Source organism: Hippoglossus hippoglossus, chromosome 11 (genome assembly GCF_009819705.1).
Source record: "Hippoglossus hippoglossus isolate fHipHip1 chromosome 11, fHipHip1.pri, whole genome shotgun sequence".
NCBI lineage: Eukaryota > Metazoa > Chordata > Actinopteri > Pleuronectiformes > Pleuronectidae > Hippoglossus > Hippoglossus hippoglossus.
The window spans coordinates 18,956,835-18,974,615 of NC_047161.1; the positions used below are offsets into that span (position 1 = coordinate 18,956,835).

General features: G+C 42.3%; 1 protein-coding gene across 4 annotated transcripts; it reads right to left on the reverse strand.

The window, feature by feature from the left end:
• Positions 1 to 2,380: 2,380 nt before the first annotated feature.
• Positions 2,381 to 15,828, reverse strand: gmeb1 (glucocorticoid modulatory element binding protein 1). Of its 4 annotated transcripts, none has more exons than XM_034599706.1 (10): positions 15,483 to 15,828; positions 13,471 to 13,663; positions 13,027 to 13,079; positions 12,796 to 12,911; positions 11,021 to 11,124; positions 8,649 to 8,797; positions 7,981 to 8,100; positions 7,740 to 7,877; positions 7,314 to 7,436; positions 2,381 to 4,825 (listed from the first exon to the last, which is right to left on the reverse strand). In XM_034599706.1, exons 2-10 carry the CDS (start codon positions 13,599 to 13,601, stop codon positions 3,972 to 3,974), a joined length of 1,788 nt encoding a protein of 595 aa, XP_034455597.1. In that variant the 5' UTR covers positions 13,602 to 13,663; positions 15,483 to 15,828; the 3' UTR covers positions 2,381 to 3,971. The 4 variants fall into 4 exon arrangements, with proteins under 4 accessions (XP_034455597.1, XP_034455595.1, XP_034455593.1 ...); XM_034599704.1 differs by having other exon boundaries at positions 7,314 to 7,451; positions 15,483 to 15,825; XM_034599702.1 differs by lacking the exon at positions 15,483 to 15,828 and adding an exon at positions 15,304 to 15,473 and having other exon boundaries at positions 7,314 to 7,451.
• Between the last annotated feature and the right edge of the window lie 1,953 nt (positions 15,829 to 17,781).

Sequence of the window (17,781 nt, forward strand, 5' to 3'; positions counted from 1 at the left end):
AGACTGAGACCAAAAGCAGAGGGGGGGGGGGGCTATAAAATCTGTTGGCAGCAGCCAGAGCCATAAATGCTGCTCCATTATCTGCACTTTAGACGCATAAGAAAGGTGTAAACTCTTCTTAGCTTTATAGGGCTGCTCATTGACTCTAAAAAAGCCTGGGTTATTATTATCACAGTTTCCTATGGTTTAAATTAGAGCTGAAATCGATTAGTCTCACTACATTCTCTCCAGGACTGACAGCAGGATAAGAAAACTATATATATTCAATTAAAAGACGAGAACTTAGATGTGGACAATCCCAATGAACTAAAATAAGAGGGCTACATATGTCATAAATGCTATTAAACACAAACTTTTACAATGAAACGTGTCTGTGAATTAATGTAAACCTAAACGAAAGGCAAATGAAAATTAATGGTGAGTAAAAAATGATGTAGAGAGAGCTAGTGTGGTGGTGAGTGCGACCAGCATCACACTGAACCAAGACAGTCAACATGGTTTATGAGAAGATTTGCTAAAGCTCAGTGTGTTAGCTTCAACATGATCAATGACTGTATAGAAAGATGGACGACCTTCTCCCGCTGTACAAACATGAAGACAAAATATCTCGGGTATGAACGCTGACATCTTGCTCCGAGGACGTCATTTGGAGTCTGCGCAGTATTGATCTAGGACTGGTACATTTACTCAGCCAATCATTAGTCAGTGTCAGCTGTCAATCATGATGTTTCACATAATTTTTATAGCATACAATAATTAACACGCGAACATACATCATAGTGATAAGAAGACTGAAACCGTTTTTTGGAGACAAATGTATTTGGCGTGTCCTTTGACTTTTTACCTTGGTCCTCGTCCCATCCCCTAACATGGAGTAGGTGGGGTTTCTGACCTACAGTGCAGCCAGCCTCTGTGCCACACACGATGTATTTTGGCTTCATTTATGGGTAGATGTAATGTCGACCATCTTTACTAAAGTCTCTGGTTGTTGTGTCTGAGCATGTTAGCATGCAGGTGTTCGTATTCAGCTCAGCAACGCTGCTCCTGGCATGACTTTACAATTTGAATTCTAGTGTTGCTTCAAACTACCAGGTGTGATAACAGGAAAGTGTTTGTTGCAACGATATCTTAGGTGTTACATTTTTATATTGTTGCAAAATTCAGCGGAGAAAGTCCGGACCCAATTCTCCAGAGGTCTCTGAAAACAGCTTTAGATCACATTTTACAGCAATTCTTCCCAATTCCCCGTCATTGCCATAACCACTTGAGGTCGTTTTTTTCTTTGTTGACTGTGGAAGTTTAAATGCAGTTTCAGAGGCTTCCATTGTTACATAAATACAGATCTGGGTCAAGTCCTGGTTATTTTCGGGACTTGTGTCCATTAGCAAGAAGATCTTGTGCATTGTTTCAAAAACAATGCACAAGCTGCTGTATTCTGTAGGGAATCCTTGGAGGCTTCATAATTAATTATTACAGTCAGCATTTATCAGATAAATGTACAGGCTTGTATAAATAAACCTGAGCATTTTAACAAGAACATGATTTAAAACCTTCCCTTTACTCAACACATGGTTTGTCACTGTCACTTCATTTTTAGGTCAAGCACATTTAATCTCCTGGAAGATGATGACAAGAGTTTGTTTATGGGCCTTTTCTCCTCCTCTGATGCTATAGATAGAGTCATACACCAATTTCCAAGATGTCACGCTTGTGCATCTATTCTCAGCTAAATCTACGATAGGCGATACTGACACAATTCCAGTTGTGTCGTCCTCTCTTTTCACGGCTTCTCAGTCGCTCTGGCGTCTTTTTCAGAGACTTTTCCAGCCTTTTCTTTGCACACAAGGAAACCCAATCTCCAGTCCACAGAACACCTCTGTACTCAGACAGCTTTGTCTCCTGCAACCACACGATGACGCCTGCTGTTCATTTTCTCAACCTCTAGCCCTCAGCTGGCCCCCAGCAGCTCCACATTCAGCTGCTGATGTCAGGATGTTTCCCTTTTGTGCTCGGCACACACAAACCCCCGTTCATCGCGGGGTCCATTTCAGCCTGGTGAATTGTGTGTGTGCCTATTTTGTTTGTGCTTGTATAACCCAAATCCACCTAATACAGCGTGTCTGCCGGTGTTAGGGGCTACAAGAAGATAGGAATGTAATAACCAGCGAGTCCCGGTGCCCTGTCAGCACGGCTCAGGCTCCGGAGAGGCCTGCCCATCATGAACAGCACCCCATGCCTCAGTCAGGCCGACACATGAAGTCAGAGATTACAGCATCAGACCCACAGTGTTTCCTCCATCTCCAGCTCCAGGCCGTAGAGAGGCGAGCAGACAGCGCACTCTGGTGGTGAAACACGGACACAATGGTTCACTTTTTTTTTCTCTCCCAGTTTTAATTTGATATTAAAACACATTACAAAGTCTTTATGCAAATACCCTCATTTGTTAAATTAAATTATTGTTAAAGCACAAGTCTTGAACAGGTCTTTGTCGGTGTAAGCACAAGAGGATAATTTCATCCAGTCCAGATGGAAAACTAATAAATAAAACTACTTTACAAGTGTAAAATACAGGCATACCACATTTGACATTAAGTATATATAAGTTATTTTATACATTGACTTAAACACTCAGTCCAGTAGCTCACACTACCTATGATACTGAAAAAAGGGAATAGATGTTCACAATAAAAAAGAAAAAAAGATGTGTTTTGTGAGTGAGCCCAGGCGGCGAGAAACCACTGACAGGGCAGAAACAATACAATCCCAATGAGACGAGTTCAGTCGGTGGCGTTTTTAACTGGGCACAGGGAAATGTGTATCATACCCAACAATATGGCCAAGTTCTGAAGAACTGTTTAGAGAGCTGGCATCTTCCTGTAGTCCTGAAGGGGGCGTCATGCAGTGCAAAAACAATACAGCTTGGACGCGACACTGCGACACAACAGACAAGTGCAATTGATCCGCGCCTCAAGTGACAGCAACACTGTAAATGGTAATGAGCCTGATAACAGAAGAGGGATGTGAGGCTGCTGCAGAGTCAGTATAACATGAACGGATCAAATCAACAGCACCATGTACTTTACATTGACCCCGAATTCCCTGTTCATAATGTTGTTGCTTGTTAACGTTACGTCTCACTTTGTTTTTTATTAGTAATGATATCACTGCACCAACCAGCGTAATCACTGCGATCTGCTTACTCAGCATATGTTTTGTTTACATACGAGTGGTGAGATGATCACACAGGCTGTAAACACAGAAATAGTTTGCCTGTTATTTAAACCAGGGGTCCAAAATGCAAATAATATCAGAACCATCCATTTTTGGGACTTAAGACTTTGACTTTATAGCAGTGACCAGATTTATTTCAGCTGAACCACTTTATTTGAAGGTAAAAGCAAAAGTGAGCGCATGTTTAGATCTGTGTGAATTCTACAGCAGTATTTATAGCAGGCTGGGGTTGAAACACAAAGTCGGTCTGTTTGCAGCAGATTTTCATTTCCCTGTTTGCAGACTTTTTTTCCTTCAAATAAGTTTAGTTAGCCTGGAGGTTTTTTTGCAATCTCTCTCCAACTCACCAGACTGTTCTGACGTTTGCTATGTGGTGTCTACGTAGCCACATCTCAGAGCTAATATTGCCCACGGATATTATGGCCTGATCTAGAAAAACATGAGCCAAGCTATGATAAACTGCAACTATCCGTTTAATACAAAACAATCAGGAGAATACATCATGGTTCTTTGTTGTGACGCCTCTTTGTTTCAATAAAAATCAACATGTTGAGAAGAGCATGTACACACACATGCACGCACGCAGACACACACTCTTGCACCAAAAAGGGAAAATGACTTGTGCTTGGTCTTAGGCCAAGTCAATCAGTGGATTTGGAAATTTGGTGTATTTACAGTTTCAAGTCTGGGATGATTGCTCAGTTCATACCTGCTTTGCTGGATAAAAGAGGAGGTGTGTCTCATTTCACCTGGTTTTCTACCTGAGTGTTTCCTCCAATCACAACTATCTGTACATTTGACAACTGTCCGCTGGCATCCAGCTGCAGCCCTTGAATCCCCTCAGTCTGCCCCTGCTGTATTTGGCACTGCGTCCCCACCCCCTCCCCAGCCACTGTCACCTCCATCCCACTTGGGACGACCATGGACGCCTCGTCCCTGCCCTGCTCCCCAGTCAGCTGTAGCTCCATCACACCCACCGCTTGCTCCACTGGAGCTGGGTTGATCTCGATGACCGTGTGCTCCTGGCCTGTGTCCACCTCCCCCTGCATCATCTCCTGCTGCACCAGCATGGTTCCGTCAATCATCTGGCCTTCTATGGGCACCACCTCTGTGCTGCCACTCTGCTGGGTCAGGTGCACCAGCTCTACTGGGCTCATCATCGTGCCCAGCTGGCAGGAGTCCTGCATAGAGGTGGTACCCACCAGCGTGAGGCCGGAGGATGGATGCAGGGTGATGGTGTCTCCCTTTCCGTCTCCGGTAACCATGTAGCGGGTGAAGAACTGCGAGCCAGCAGGAAGCAGCGTAACTGTTTTAGAGGACTGGGCTAGGGTGGCGATGGGTAGGCCTGCCATGGTGAAGGGCTGACCCATAGAGGACAGAGAGAGGGGTGAGAGAACGGTGAACTGTTGGGGCTGCAGGGTGGCCTGCTGGTTAATGGGGGACGCCAGGAGGGTGGTTGTGGAGGCGGGCCTCTGCAGACGAGGCCGTTTGGTCTGGCGCTTGGTGGGAGTTTTGTTCTTGGCAGGCTGCGGGCAGGAGAGAAGAGCTCGGACCTGCTGCTGCTTCCTCTGTTCCTCCAGTTGCACCTCCAGGTCTACACAGGGCAAACAACACAGCACTGAAAATGAAGGCTGAGTAACAACAACTAATAAACAAATATTTCACATTCATTTTCATGACAACATTCTTCTTAATGATTAGATTTTGTGTCCTGATGTTGATATATGTGAGATCAATATTCAGCAGGGATGGTTGGCCTGCTTTAACCCACAAATGTCAAGTTCAACATCTCAAGGCGACAACACTGACTCAGTAAATATGTCAGTAACCCCCGACTGCAGCAGGACGCCATCCATAACATTTGGGCCGGTTTCCTCATTTAAATAATCCAGTTTGCCACAGCAGACCTTGAGTTTTGCATCTTCACTGTGTTTTTTTCCGTCGTTTTACGAGACATTTGAGGTCACAGCCGAACACAATGATGCATCATCATCACGTTTGATACGAATATTCAGCAGGAATTAGGATATTGGGACTAGTCTTTCTCTCAAAACATCTCCTAATCCACAGGCAGATGGCACCGGATGATGTTTGCATTTGTAAATATTTCACTGCAACGTTTTCCACAGATTTGATATAATATGAATACTACATCAAATACAGCAGGCTTAAAACTAGCCATTTCAAATTTAAGACAAAAAGACTCAAAAGTACATTTATATTTAATTCTCCCATTTATAAGCAGTATGCACACTGGGACTCTCTATCCGATTTTCACTAAATTATTATTGTGGTGAGAAGAATTGACGGTAATGATAAATATGTTATACTCTTTAACCTTGTTTATTGTGCGTTTTCTCATTTTGCAATAATAATTACGCTTAAAATACTACAAGATACCAATACCTACGGGAATTGTGCAGATGATGATCTCATAATCATCAGAGTGATCTGGTATTGACTTTATTTAGCATCACTGTCTAAACCTCTTCATAAACGTGTCGGTGTGGAACAGAATTCTCCTGCAGAACGTCCCGCGACAGAATTTTGTTTCCATTTCAGCCAATTTCCTGTTATTCCATCCCCATGGATATGTTATATAATATATATTTATACATCATGAATGCATAACATTGTTGTTTCCCTTCCGATATAAAATGAACTAGCTGTTTTTTGCAGAATAACATACGACTGAATAAACTGATTGTAAAATCTAGCAGAGGTCATCTGATTGGCTATTCCTTCTCTGGTCTCACATGTGATCACTTGACAGTTGCTCTTCAGTTTCTCTTGCTGTTGTTGGATTAAGTAAAAAAAAGCCATGAACACCTTGACTCTAAAGTTGGTACTTACCAGATTTTAATGTGTAATCTTTAAATACAGGCTCTGCTCATCACTGCAAAACATCAGATTAGCTGCTGCTCTGCTACAAAATGCTAGTCATTGCACTCCTATACCTGCTCTTCATGCAGTGGTAGCTGCTCCTGTGTGGAACACTGAGCCTGAGCCAACAGACTGAGGTTTCTCTGAGGATCACACCGCTCTAAAGAAGGATCCCTTTGACCTGCTTCAGTTCAAAGCTTACCACGGATAAAAACATGGTGAATGCAGTTTCCCTTCACAATTGGACAAGGCTGCAGGACTTTTCCACACTAACAATTTACGCAGTGAGATGAAGATATAACACATACAGTTCAAGCATCCCAGATAGGAGCCATTTTCTGGTGTCAAATGGATGGTGTTTGGAACATCGGCCATGAGGTGAATATATCACAAAACGCACCAGCAAAACAGAAAAGACAAGCCTACAGCTACAAATGTCTGCTTTATTTGGAAAATGTCAGTAGAACTTTTCAAACCGCAGTTTTTTTGTGCTTAATAAGTGTTTAATTAGTTTAAATAGATGGTGTGTTCACATACATCTGCGCCTTGCCCTGTCACTTTGCTTCTATTTATTGTGTATTAACATGGCCGATCACACAGGGTACTGTGTTTTGATCGAAATGTAACCAAAGTGTTTCCAGGCACAGGTCACATCATGCTACAGGTGAGTCGAGGATTCATTACGCTCATTTTTTGTGCGTTCTAAAGAGAACATAACACATTTCATTATTTTTCCATTACCTACTTGTGGTAAATGACGACCAGGTTGTTTGTTGTTTCAGGAGTGTTTTTGTGTAACTTTGAATGAATGAATGTAGTTTAACATCAACATAGTGGATCAGGGAAGAACAGGAAAACACTAATGTCAAAAGGGATGCATTTATAGTAGTACCTGTCAAGATTTGATCTGAAATTTACCCCAGGCTGCATTTTGCTGTAGTTATTATTAGAGCATAACCACTGTGGATATTTGCGGGCTGATGCTGATACTGATACGTCTCTGAAAGGCTCATAATGGCTGTTGAGGCTTTTGAGTCACCTATAAATCTCCTGGTTATGTTTTTCAGATGAACAGTCTGACAACAATTGTGCTGAACATACATAAAACGTTCAACCTAGGAAAAAACAGTGGCCAGTAAAGAATGGCATGAGCAGACACACTCAGAGAAAGTAGATCCTTGTTGTTGTCGTGTACTCACTGCTAAGTGTGCTGAGGACCTGGTCCTGGATGGGATCCGTCTGCTGCCTCCTCCTCTCCAGGATCTTCTTAACTGAGTCGAGCAGGCCGAACACTTGGGCCAGGTTACTGAGCACCGCCACCTCTACCAGACAGGAATCTGGGATCAGTGCGGCAATCAATCAAAGGGTCACTTGGTCAGTCAGAAAGGAGGAACAAATTCAGCCGTAGTATACAATCAATTATTAATATTCAGTGGTTACTCTTATAGAAACCAGCAGTAGCCACCTATAAGTTTCTAATGTTGGTTTTTCATCCTTCAACTTCCAGCAGCAGCTGAATTTGTTCTTTCTTTCCATTTGTTTGTGCACGAGCCCGGAGTCCTGCACATGTTCTGTTATTATAATGCAGTTCTCAGCAGTCAGCGTACATGAGCATGGTTTTTTACCTGTGTCCTGTAAGGCAACCAGATCCCTGAGCTGCTGCACGCCGTTCAGCATCTCCAGCAGCTCAGTGCTGATGTTGGTCACCACTTCACCCAGCAAACCCACGTCAGCAATACCCTTCCAGAAGTTCAGCGTGTCCTCTGTGGGTAGACAGTTGCTTTGTGTTTATTTTGATTTGAATTCCACTTCAGGTTATTGTTATAATGAAACTGAGATGTGTTGGGGTGTGTGAACTCTTCTGACCCGAGATCTCGTTGGATTCCTTCTTGTCCACAGACTCCAGTGAGCTCCAGTCCAACTTCCCACATAGAGCTTCAGGTCTGTCCTCACCCACTGTCCCGCCATTACCCAGAACCACCTGAGCTGCAATTTATATAGAAGAGCACATATGATGTGACACGAATAAACATAAGAATTGACTGTCCAAGTGTGTGCCAGTGTGACCAGTGGGATATGTCTGTGGTTTGTCTGTATGAACTATTAATGATGAAGGTCTGAGGACAGTGGGCACACCTGCCTCAAAGACTCAATGGTGCACAGGAAGTAATTTGCATTTACAACTGGGAGGGTCACTTCTCGTCAATTCTCGGTGCCATTACTTTGAAAAACAATAAGTTGAAATTCAATAAGAATCATAAAAATATAGAGCACAGCTTAGCCTCTGTGCAATCACAGCCTGTACAGCGTATCTGTTACTATACACTCACAGTAAACTGTAAAATTTATACAATATGATTAAGAGTGGGTGAAGATAAACTTAAAACCGGAAAAACACAATGCCTCCAGCCACTGGCTGCTGCCGTTGTTGAAGTGCATAATACATAAAACTTTAAAATGGTTGAGGGAGTAAAATCTGAATAACAGATATCCTGCTGGTTGATAGATTGTGTTAAATCGTGGTATATTCTCACCTTGAGAGGATGTGGGCATGCCAAGTCCAGTGCCATCCGGAGGAAACCGTGTGTTGTTGATGAGAAGGTCAAACTTGGTGCTGCGGCACGTGTTGGTGCACAGCGTGCTGTGCTGGTAGAAGTCCAGCTGACCTGAATCCATCATTTTTCTGGAGAGCAGAAACTAAAAATGTTATCAGACCGTAATACAACAGAGAAAGGATTTGTTTGATTTGAGGCAACACTCACTGGTTCTATATTCACAACATGTGCATATATTTCAAAATAATATTGCTTTTGGTTTACACCAAAACAAACTTAAAAAAAGACACATGTTCATTTTATTATTTGTTACAAGCAGAGGCTTCTCATTGTTTTAATACACAGGCCTTTTCTATTCTGTGCTGCCAGTATACTGCGTGAGGTGAACTGATTCCTGCAGGACTTTTCCAAACTAACAATTTACGCAGTGAGATGAAGATAAACATATACAGTTCAAACTTCCCAGATAGGAGCCATTTTCTGGTGTCAAATGGATGGTGTTTGGAACATCGGCCATGAGGTGAATATATCACAAAACGCACCAGCAAAACAGAAAATACAACATTCCAGGAAACAAGCCTACAGCTACAAATGTGTTTAATCAGTTTAAATAGATGGTGTGTTCACATACATCCCTGTCACTTTGCTTCTATTCATTGTGTATTAACATGGCCGATCACACAGTGTACTGTGTTTTGATCGAAATGTAACCAAAAGATCTCAATCAAAACCCATTCAGCTGATGTGGCTATTGGTCCCACAGCTGCTGGAGTAATGGCACTACCATTATGCATATAGACAAATGAATAACAATTAACAGCCCATATTTAACTGTGGTTCAACTCCTCTACATGTGCTGTCGGTTTGAAAAGATGCATTAACATTTAAAGATCACTAAACATAAATGAGCCAACAAACATCAGTTGTTGTTAATCCAAAATGCAGTTCACAGCTTTTCAGCCAGTTGCATGTATTTGTAAAAGTGTAAATATTATCTCGGACTGATCTGGATACGTAAAAGCTTAATTGTTGCCATGGTAATCGATGTCTAGGGGTGGGAATCTGTAGGCACCTCACGATTCGATTCCGATTCAGGGCTACGTTTCAATTATAAAATGATTATCGATGCATCTCCATGCATCAAAGAATTATTTTTGTATCACTGTGTGACTACTAGAGATTACAAGTGTGCTGTAGTTTACAAAGTAAGCATTTTAATTCAAAAATCAGACTACAACTGTCAGTCTATAACAGTGGTCAGTGCTCTGCTGCTTTGACCTTCATTAAGTTTAGACTTGTGTGCTGCATCTTTAGCCTTTACTGTATCAAGGTGGCCCCGCCTGGCAGCATCCAGGCGCATTACTGTGCTGGTCAACAAGGGATTCTGCTCCTCTGCTCTTTTCTAATCACTCACACTTAGAGCTGATCTTGATAAAGACCTGCTGAATAAATAGTTATGTTCCTGGATAAATGGAGCGTCGCTTCTCCTGCAACAATGAAGTTAAAAAAACCTGTGTTGTGTGATAATCTGCGGGAAGTACTTCCCTCCTGTCTGCAGCCTGTGCGTGTGTGTGTCTGCCAGTCTCTGTCGCTCACAAAAACTGATAAGCACATGTATTTAGTTATTAATCGATAGTGTCGGATCATGAATCGGGATTGTTCTGGTCTTTAACCCTGATGTCCTGGCTGTGCGTGTCTCATATTGTGAGTAGCAGATGAACTACGTGCGCACATGTTTAAATACATGCCTCAAACTCTAAAGCAAATCAACAAACACAAAATAAACTTCGGTACTGTTCAGGTCCTAATAACTTCTGATTAGCTTCGCTGTTTTTTGTTAAAGTGTAAAATGAGCGCAGGTCAGGAGAGTGGAGGGAGCACACTCAGACAGGAGACTCTGACACGATAAAAGACGACCGGACCGTTAATGTGTCCTGAAGCAGCGGTGGGACATGGCTAAAAAAGGAACGTAGCAGAAAACATGAATCGATTATGTTCTGTCTCTGCATCGATGTAGTCGTCCACGTCCGCATCACGATGCTTCGAAAAAAGGATTAATTTCTACATCTCTTTCGATGTCCAAATCCATAATCAAAAGATGTGTACACTGTCCATTACACGTGGATCAACATTATCATTCATTTGGATACCACCCACTCCTGTGAAAAACAAATTCTTGCTGCTAAATGCTGTGTTCAGCTCGTTGCAAACTCATCTGTGCTTGTTATGTCAGCAGCAATACATTAGTAAAAGCCTGAGTGCAGACTGTGTTGTTGTCTAATTATAATGTATGATCCAAACAACCAGCACTAAGAGTATTGAAACGTGGCCTTTGGTGCAAGTCTCCTGACCTGAGCATGACTCCACCCATCCTGATGGCTCTTTTCCAGTCTTTCAGAGTGGCCTTTCCAGAGATGTGCACAAACTGCTTGGGGCTGATCAGCTGGTCTTCATACTAGTGGAGAGAGTGTTGGTTAAGTCACATTGCTGAGTTCAAATACAGGACTTAAAACATGAATATCATTACTGTGGTCATTTTAAAATCACATGCAGGTTTTTTTCCAATACCATTATGCCCCGAGAGTGGTTAGTGTTATTCTATGTTGAGGTGATATTAGGTGGTGTAAACTGTGGGAGTACGGTACTGACTAGAGACTGATGATATTAAAGTGAATCTGATGCTGTGTGTGAAACAGATACTATGTACTGCTGCTTTAAATGTTTTTTTACATATTAATGTTCACAGTTTGGATAGAGAAACAATGTTTTTTACAATTCAGGATCAGGACATACACACATTATGAAACCAGTATCCTTGTACTGTGCCGTATTACCCTACCGCATGTCCTCCCTCCTCACACGTTAACCATAAACACCAACACATATCACAAATTATTAGGACCTGAACAGTACTGAAGTTTACTTTGTTTAGAGTTTATGAGACTTTGAAAAAAAGTCCAACATTTTGCGCACAGTCCACCTTCTACACAAGAGATGAGACGTGGCGTGCACAGCTAGGACATCAGGGTTAAAGTGGCTGGAATGATCCGTATTCAGGATTCGACACCATCAATTAATAACTAAATAAATGTGATTGTTTTTGTAAGCGACAGAGACGAGCAGACACTCACACTCCTACAGACAGAAGGGAAGTTCTTCCCAAAGATTATGACGCAACGTGGTGTTTTAACTTCACTGTTTCAGTGAAGTTAAAAGTATTCTGAAAGTATTCTGTTTCAGAATAATGAATACTACATAGAGTGTAATTTAATTAACAGGAGTGTAAAACAATAATTTCTAATGATGTAATTAATTATTGTTCCGGACCATGAGAGGGGACAGAAAGTGACCGGAGGGATTAGTTATTTAAAATGATTTATTAATTTAAATCTTACATTTTGTAGCTAGTGGTAGTAAGGTTTGATTATGCTGACTAAAGCTGTATTTCTACTGTCACTATGGAAAAAAACACAAAATATAAATAAATAAAAGCAAATGTGTATTTTAAGATTGTGTTAATATTCTGTATACTTTTCGTTAGATTATTACTGTAAGCATGCAGTTGTGATGCCAGCTTACATCTTCTTCTGTTGGTACGAGCAGCACAAGACATATCTGCATTTCTTTTGATCCACCATTTGTTGCACTGAGCACAGGTTCAAATAGACCAGTTATTCAATGACACTCATTAATATGCCTTAAAATAGTCTGTTAAAAAAATCCTTGAATAATTTTTTTTTTTTCTTAAACAGCAAATGGAACATAAATCACTCAACCCATTAAGCCATTTACATTTGCAATAAGTACAAGGACACCCGAAGCTTTTCAAGTTTACAGTGATGTGAGAAAAATGGGTGCAGTTATTCTGGGACACATGTCAGCAGTATAAATAGTCTGTAAATGGTCTGTAATTAGAAGCACTTTTCTAGTCGTGATGACCACTGAGAACGCTTGTTTCCTGCTGAGTGACTAAATTCAGACACCTTGCTGTAATCGACCTTTGTTAGTCAGTTCTTTCATGTAAGTGTTTTAATAATAAAGTTCACGTTCTCTCTCCAAATACTAATAATAAAACCCTGCTGTCGGTGCCTTTTTTTGGAGTGAAAACCATAAAGAATTAACCAACCTTCACGCATTTCACGTTGATTCCTGGACACACAAATTTCTTCAAGAGCAGCATGGCTTTACAGTCGCCGCAGGTTATGGCACAGCCGATTTCCACGTCATCTCCATCTGTTTGTTCTGGAAGAATGAAAAGATGCAAGACGTTCAAACATGAGGAGGTGTTGTAATCTGCAAAGCAAACGAATCGCTAAATCAATCCCTTTGTCCAAACAACGCTCTGATAATCTCTCACCTGGAGGTGCTTCAACAGCCATGACAGCTGCATCTGTTTCCGCAGATTCATCTCTGAAAAGACAACAGTTCAGATTTTAAACACATTGTCCAGGTAGTACAGACAATGCTGTTTATCTACGTTATATCTAGGTATAGTCGCGCTCTTTGCCTGAGATGATCAGCTACTGTTAAAACCTTATTAGTGGCTCATCTCATCATTGTGAGATGGGGCATCTTTCAACATTTTCCTTGATTTAAACAGAGTAATTCAAGGATCTTGTTCAAATAAATCAGGGGTGTTTAGGGGACTGACTCAGTTTGGAGCAGATCCAAATAAAAATCGGAATCTAATGAATTTAAATGTGGTTTCATAAGGAGACTGTTGGGCCTTCTTGGAGGTGTGTGCTCTGCTGAGGACCATTCTAGTTGTTTGATTAGTTTACCCCTTGCTTTCAGTACATACCCAGTGGGGATCGGTTGGAGCTGGAGGATGACCTGAGTCTTATTAGGGTCGTCGGGGTCACCCTCCTCGTCAGCTTTTAGCATTACCACCTCCCCCATGGACACTGCGACCTCCTCGGTGGTCGCCATCATGCTCACAACAGACTTGAGAGGGGGGCCGCTTTCACAGAACAGCTGTCCAGGAGTTTATTCATCTGAAGGAGGAGGAATAGAAGAAAAAAAACACAAAATGAAGTATGATATTTTATCACATGAATAAGAAGTATAAAAACAGTTTAGGTTGCTTTAAAGTTAACAATAAAACTAATTAGGCTCAATTAAGATCCTCTGTGGTTTGGGAAATGGTCTGTATTTATATCGCGCTTTTCTAGTCTTGAAGACCATTCACACACACATTCATACAGTGCATCTATGGTCAGCACTTTTTCCAATGAGGGGCAATTCAGGGTTCAAGGACACTTCGGCATGCAGATGGGAAAAACTGGGATTGAGCCGAGGACCTTCTGGTTAGAGGACAACCACTCTACCCCTCAGCCACAGCCGGAAACAGGAGACACATCACTGAAGCTGTTTTCCGTACAATGGGGTACGGACTTTCCTTTTCACATATAATGAAGAACGAAGAAGGACATTCTCCGCTCAGACACCTTCCCATCAGGAGAGTCCAGGTAGTGGGTGATGCTGGGCAGTGGCAGGACGTACTGTATTAAATCCACTGCAGAGACTTCTACATGCACGGCACTGCTTTTTCATCCGGAAATATTTGTATTCTTGTTGTTATTTTTTCCATTTTTGTGTCCCTTGTGCATTACTACACACGTCATCAACACACCCACTCCCTGACTGTGAATCCTCCGGATGTTCTCCTGCTGCGTTCTCACAAGAGCTCACTTGGACCTTCTCCAGAGTTTATACTCAGGGGCTGGCAGTAGAAACTCTGGAGAAAGTCTGCAGGCCCTGAATCTGCCATTTGCATTCTCACATTCAAGGTGATGTAAAAACAACGAAGAGGGGAGAAAAAAAAGAAATCAATCTAAAATGCAAAGGCACAGATTAAATACATGTTTAAGCACAATAAGAGATTAAAGTATAATAATTGAGGAAAAGAGATTCAAAGAGGTAAAGAGAATAAAAAGACCAAATCTGTATATATATATACCAACACACGTTAAACTTTACAAATTTACAATCATCAATACAACAGTAACAGTAATTCAACAAAAATACATTCTACTTCAGAAATGTTTTTATACACCCAGACTTTCCGTGTGTTTGTGAGCCAATGTGAGAAAATATGAACTTGCTTAATTTAAATGATTCACAATTAGCGGTGGAGTTCCCATTTATCACAGGCGGTAGAATGAAACAAGCCAGGTTCGGTGTGGTTAGCTGTGTGTTTTCTGGTCTAACACTGCCATTTATTCACGAAGAAAAAAACACAACATGAACATGGAGGTTTAAGCTGACACCACAGTGCGAGGTGGCAGGGGGAGGATGCTAGCAGAACCAGGGGGTTAGCTTCTCCCCGCACACAGGAGCACTTGTACAGGATAAAGTGTGTGAATGGCGCTGGGCAGCGGGCTGCTTCTAGCTGCTGGGATCGAACACAGCTCCCACTCGGCGGTGGCCATTACGGCCGACGCAAGGGCGTAACTCGATGCGCGGGAATGTGCAGCTCGCTGCCACAGCAAACTGCCCGAGACGGGGAAAGCTTTGCGTTTTCCGTGTGGCGGTTACGTGCCGCCTGCCTATGAACCGTACGTCCCTTCGTAACTCTGCATTTTAACTCTCCGCTCCCCCTCAAAATGACGTCTCCCTGTGCGGCGGCACGTACGGCAAACAACGGCGCGGCGACGGCGCTGCTCCTCCATTCTGTACGAGGCTGCCTCGCCGAGCCCCTCCGCCGTGCGGCCGAGCCCCGCCGCCGAACGAGCCGCCGGCGTCGTAGGAGCGGCCGCATTTAACCTGCGCGTGTATTTAAAAGCCCGTGAAGCAGAATTAGCGCGTTCTTACCGTTTAATGCAGACAAACACATCCCCAGAAAGTGCAGAGACGCGGCGCATGCGCACTCCGCTCATGCAGCTTGACTTCCTGCTGAACAGCGCTCGACTTATTTCCACGCTCCTGTGAACACGATGCTGATAAAACTCGCACATTTCTCCCCGAAAATCCCTGAGAATCACCGAGTTCAGTGGGATCTGCGTGTGTTTTAACACGTGGAGACACCTTCTGATGCAACACGCGTAGTTTGAGGTGTAGCTTATGTACTGCTGTGTCTCTGTCGGGTTTGTACCCATCTGTCTGATCAGGGATGTAAAACATGTCAAATAGATGGATAGATAGACAGTTAGATAGATACACAGACAGACAGACAGTTAGATAGATACACAGACAGACAGACAGATAGATAGATAGATAGATAGATAGATAGATAGATAGATACACATACAGATAGACAGTTAGATAGATAGATACACAGATAGATAGACAGACAGATAGACAGACAGATAGGTAGGTAGGTAGGTAGGTAGATAGATAGATAGATAGATACACAGACAGACAGACAGATAGATAGATACACAGACAGACATACAGACAGATAGATACACAGACAGATAGACAGATAGATAGATACACAGACAGACAGATAGATAGACAGACAGACAGACAGATAGATACACAGACAGACATACAGATTGACCCCAAACTTGGAATATTCCTGTGTTACAGCAGCACGGTATCAGGAAAAGGCAATACAAATTAAAGAATATATATATATATGTGTGTGTGTGTGCTTGTGTATTCATTATACCTATGAAAAAATAACTCTTCTAAAAAGGTATTTTCATAAAGTCTTGAAAAGAAGGTTTAATAAAGTCCCATTTCTCCCTTATTCAATTCTTCTGGTTCCTGAGATATGCTCCGGAGCCTCTGATACTGGTCTGATGGATCTTCCTCCTTCGGAATAGTCTTTAGCTTTGAGAGAGCCAGGTCAGTCTCTATTTCCAGCATATCACACAGTTCCAGCCCTGGACTGGTGGCCTCTATGAATGCTTCAATGCCATCTCGTTCAATGTGTCCTCCGTCCACTGCATTAGGTTGGTGGATGGCATTTTCTGTCCACTCTCACCAATCAGTCCACTAATAGGGAACTCTCTACGATTGGTCACTTCAGGCACTTTGGCTGGTGGTGGGGACTGGAGAAGTTCATTCACAATAGGGTCGGATGTGTGCCGTTTTCCACTATAGCTGCTTTCAGACATGCACTGAGACTCACTGCATTTCTCTGGAGGAGGTCTATGTGTGAAGGCAAATGTCCAAGTGAGAGCCTCAGGAGTTTCTTTTGATTCTCCACCTGGCCCTCCTAGTAGAAAGTCCGCAGAAAACAGCTCTGTCCCAGTGAAAAAGCGCTGTCATCCACTTATATGACAACGACAAAGTTGTCGAAAGAGTTTGTTGTGATAAGAGCGGTGTCGATGTGTTAATGTGTTAATAATATCATGTGATCATTTAATGTAAATGTGAAGCTATCTAACACCATCAGCGAGCGGTTGTGATCACTTATAATCCCAAGACGCTCTCTTATTTGTCAGCTGATTCTGAGAGATTCAGCTTTTCTTCCGGCTCTGCTCCAGTGTTGCGAGGTTGCCTGCTATAAGGAAACTTTAAAATAACCTTAAACTGTTAAAATGGCCGCGTTTGCATGAAATGATAGCTGGTTATCTGGCTGCTGTTAGTCTCCTTAAGTCTGTTTGAATATTACTGAAGTGCATGCTTCATCCTTGTGTCTGCTGTGTGTGTGTGTGTGTGTGTGTGAATGTCTGTCTATATTTATGAGGGCCAATTCTGGTTCAATACCATCATTGTGAGGATGTTTTTGGATGGTCCTCAAAAAGAGTCTGTCTGAGGATTAAGACTTGGTTTTAGGTTCAGGGGAAAGGTTACGCATGTGTTTTGTTTGAATGAATAAACAGAGGCGATGCACCATTTCCATTCCAATTTGTTTTTTTCCCCATTTTTATATGGCTAGACTGGAAGTGCCGGGTATTGAACCGCTAACCTTCCATTTCACTCCCTGTACCTCCCTCCTGAGCCACAGTCACATTGTAGGTGTGTGTGTGTACAAATATCTTTGAGGACCATTTTGAGCCCTTACAGAGTGAGGACATTTTGGGAAGGTGAGGACATTCTGACTCACTTTTGATGGGTTGTTTCAGGGTTATGACTTGTTTTTAGGGTTGGGGTTAGAAATAGGTTGAGGTTCGAGTTATGGTAAGTTTAGTCATTTAGTTGTGATAGTTAAGGTTAGGGT

Bases quoted from the DNA above. Each gene is read 5' to 3' on its own strand.
- gmeb1 (XM_034599704.1), bottom strand. From the start codon at position 13,601: ATGATGGCGACCACCGAGGAGGTCGCAGTGTCCATGGGGGAGGTGGTA. The intron at 13,080-13,470 runs GTATGTACTGAA...TTGTCTTTTCAG, and splicing joins CTCCAACCGATCCCCACTGG to AGATGAATCTGCGGAAACAG. The intron at 8,101-8,648 runs GTGAGAATATAC...TATAAATTGCAG, and splicing joins CATGCCCACATCCTCTCAAG to CTCAGGTGGTTCTGGGTAAT.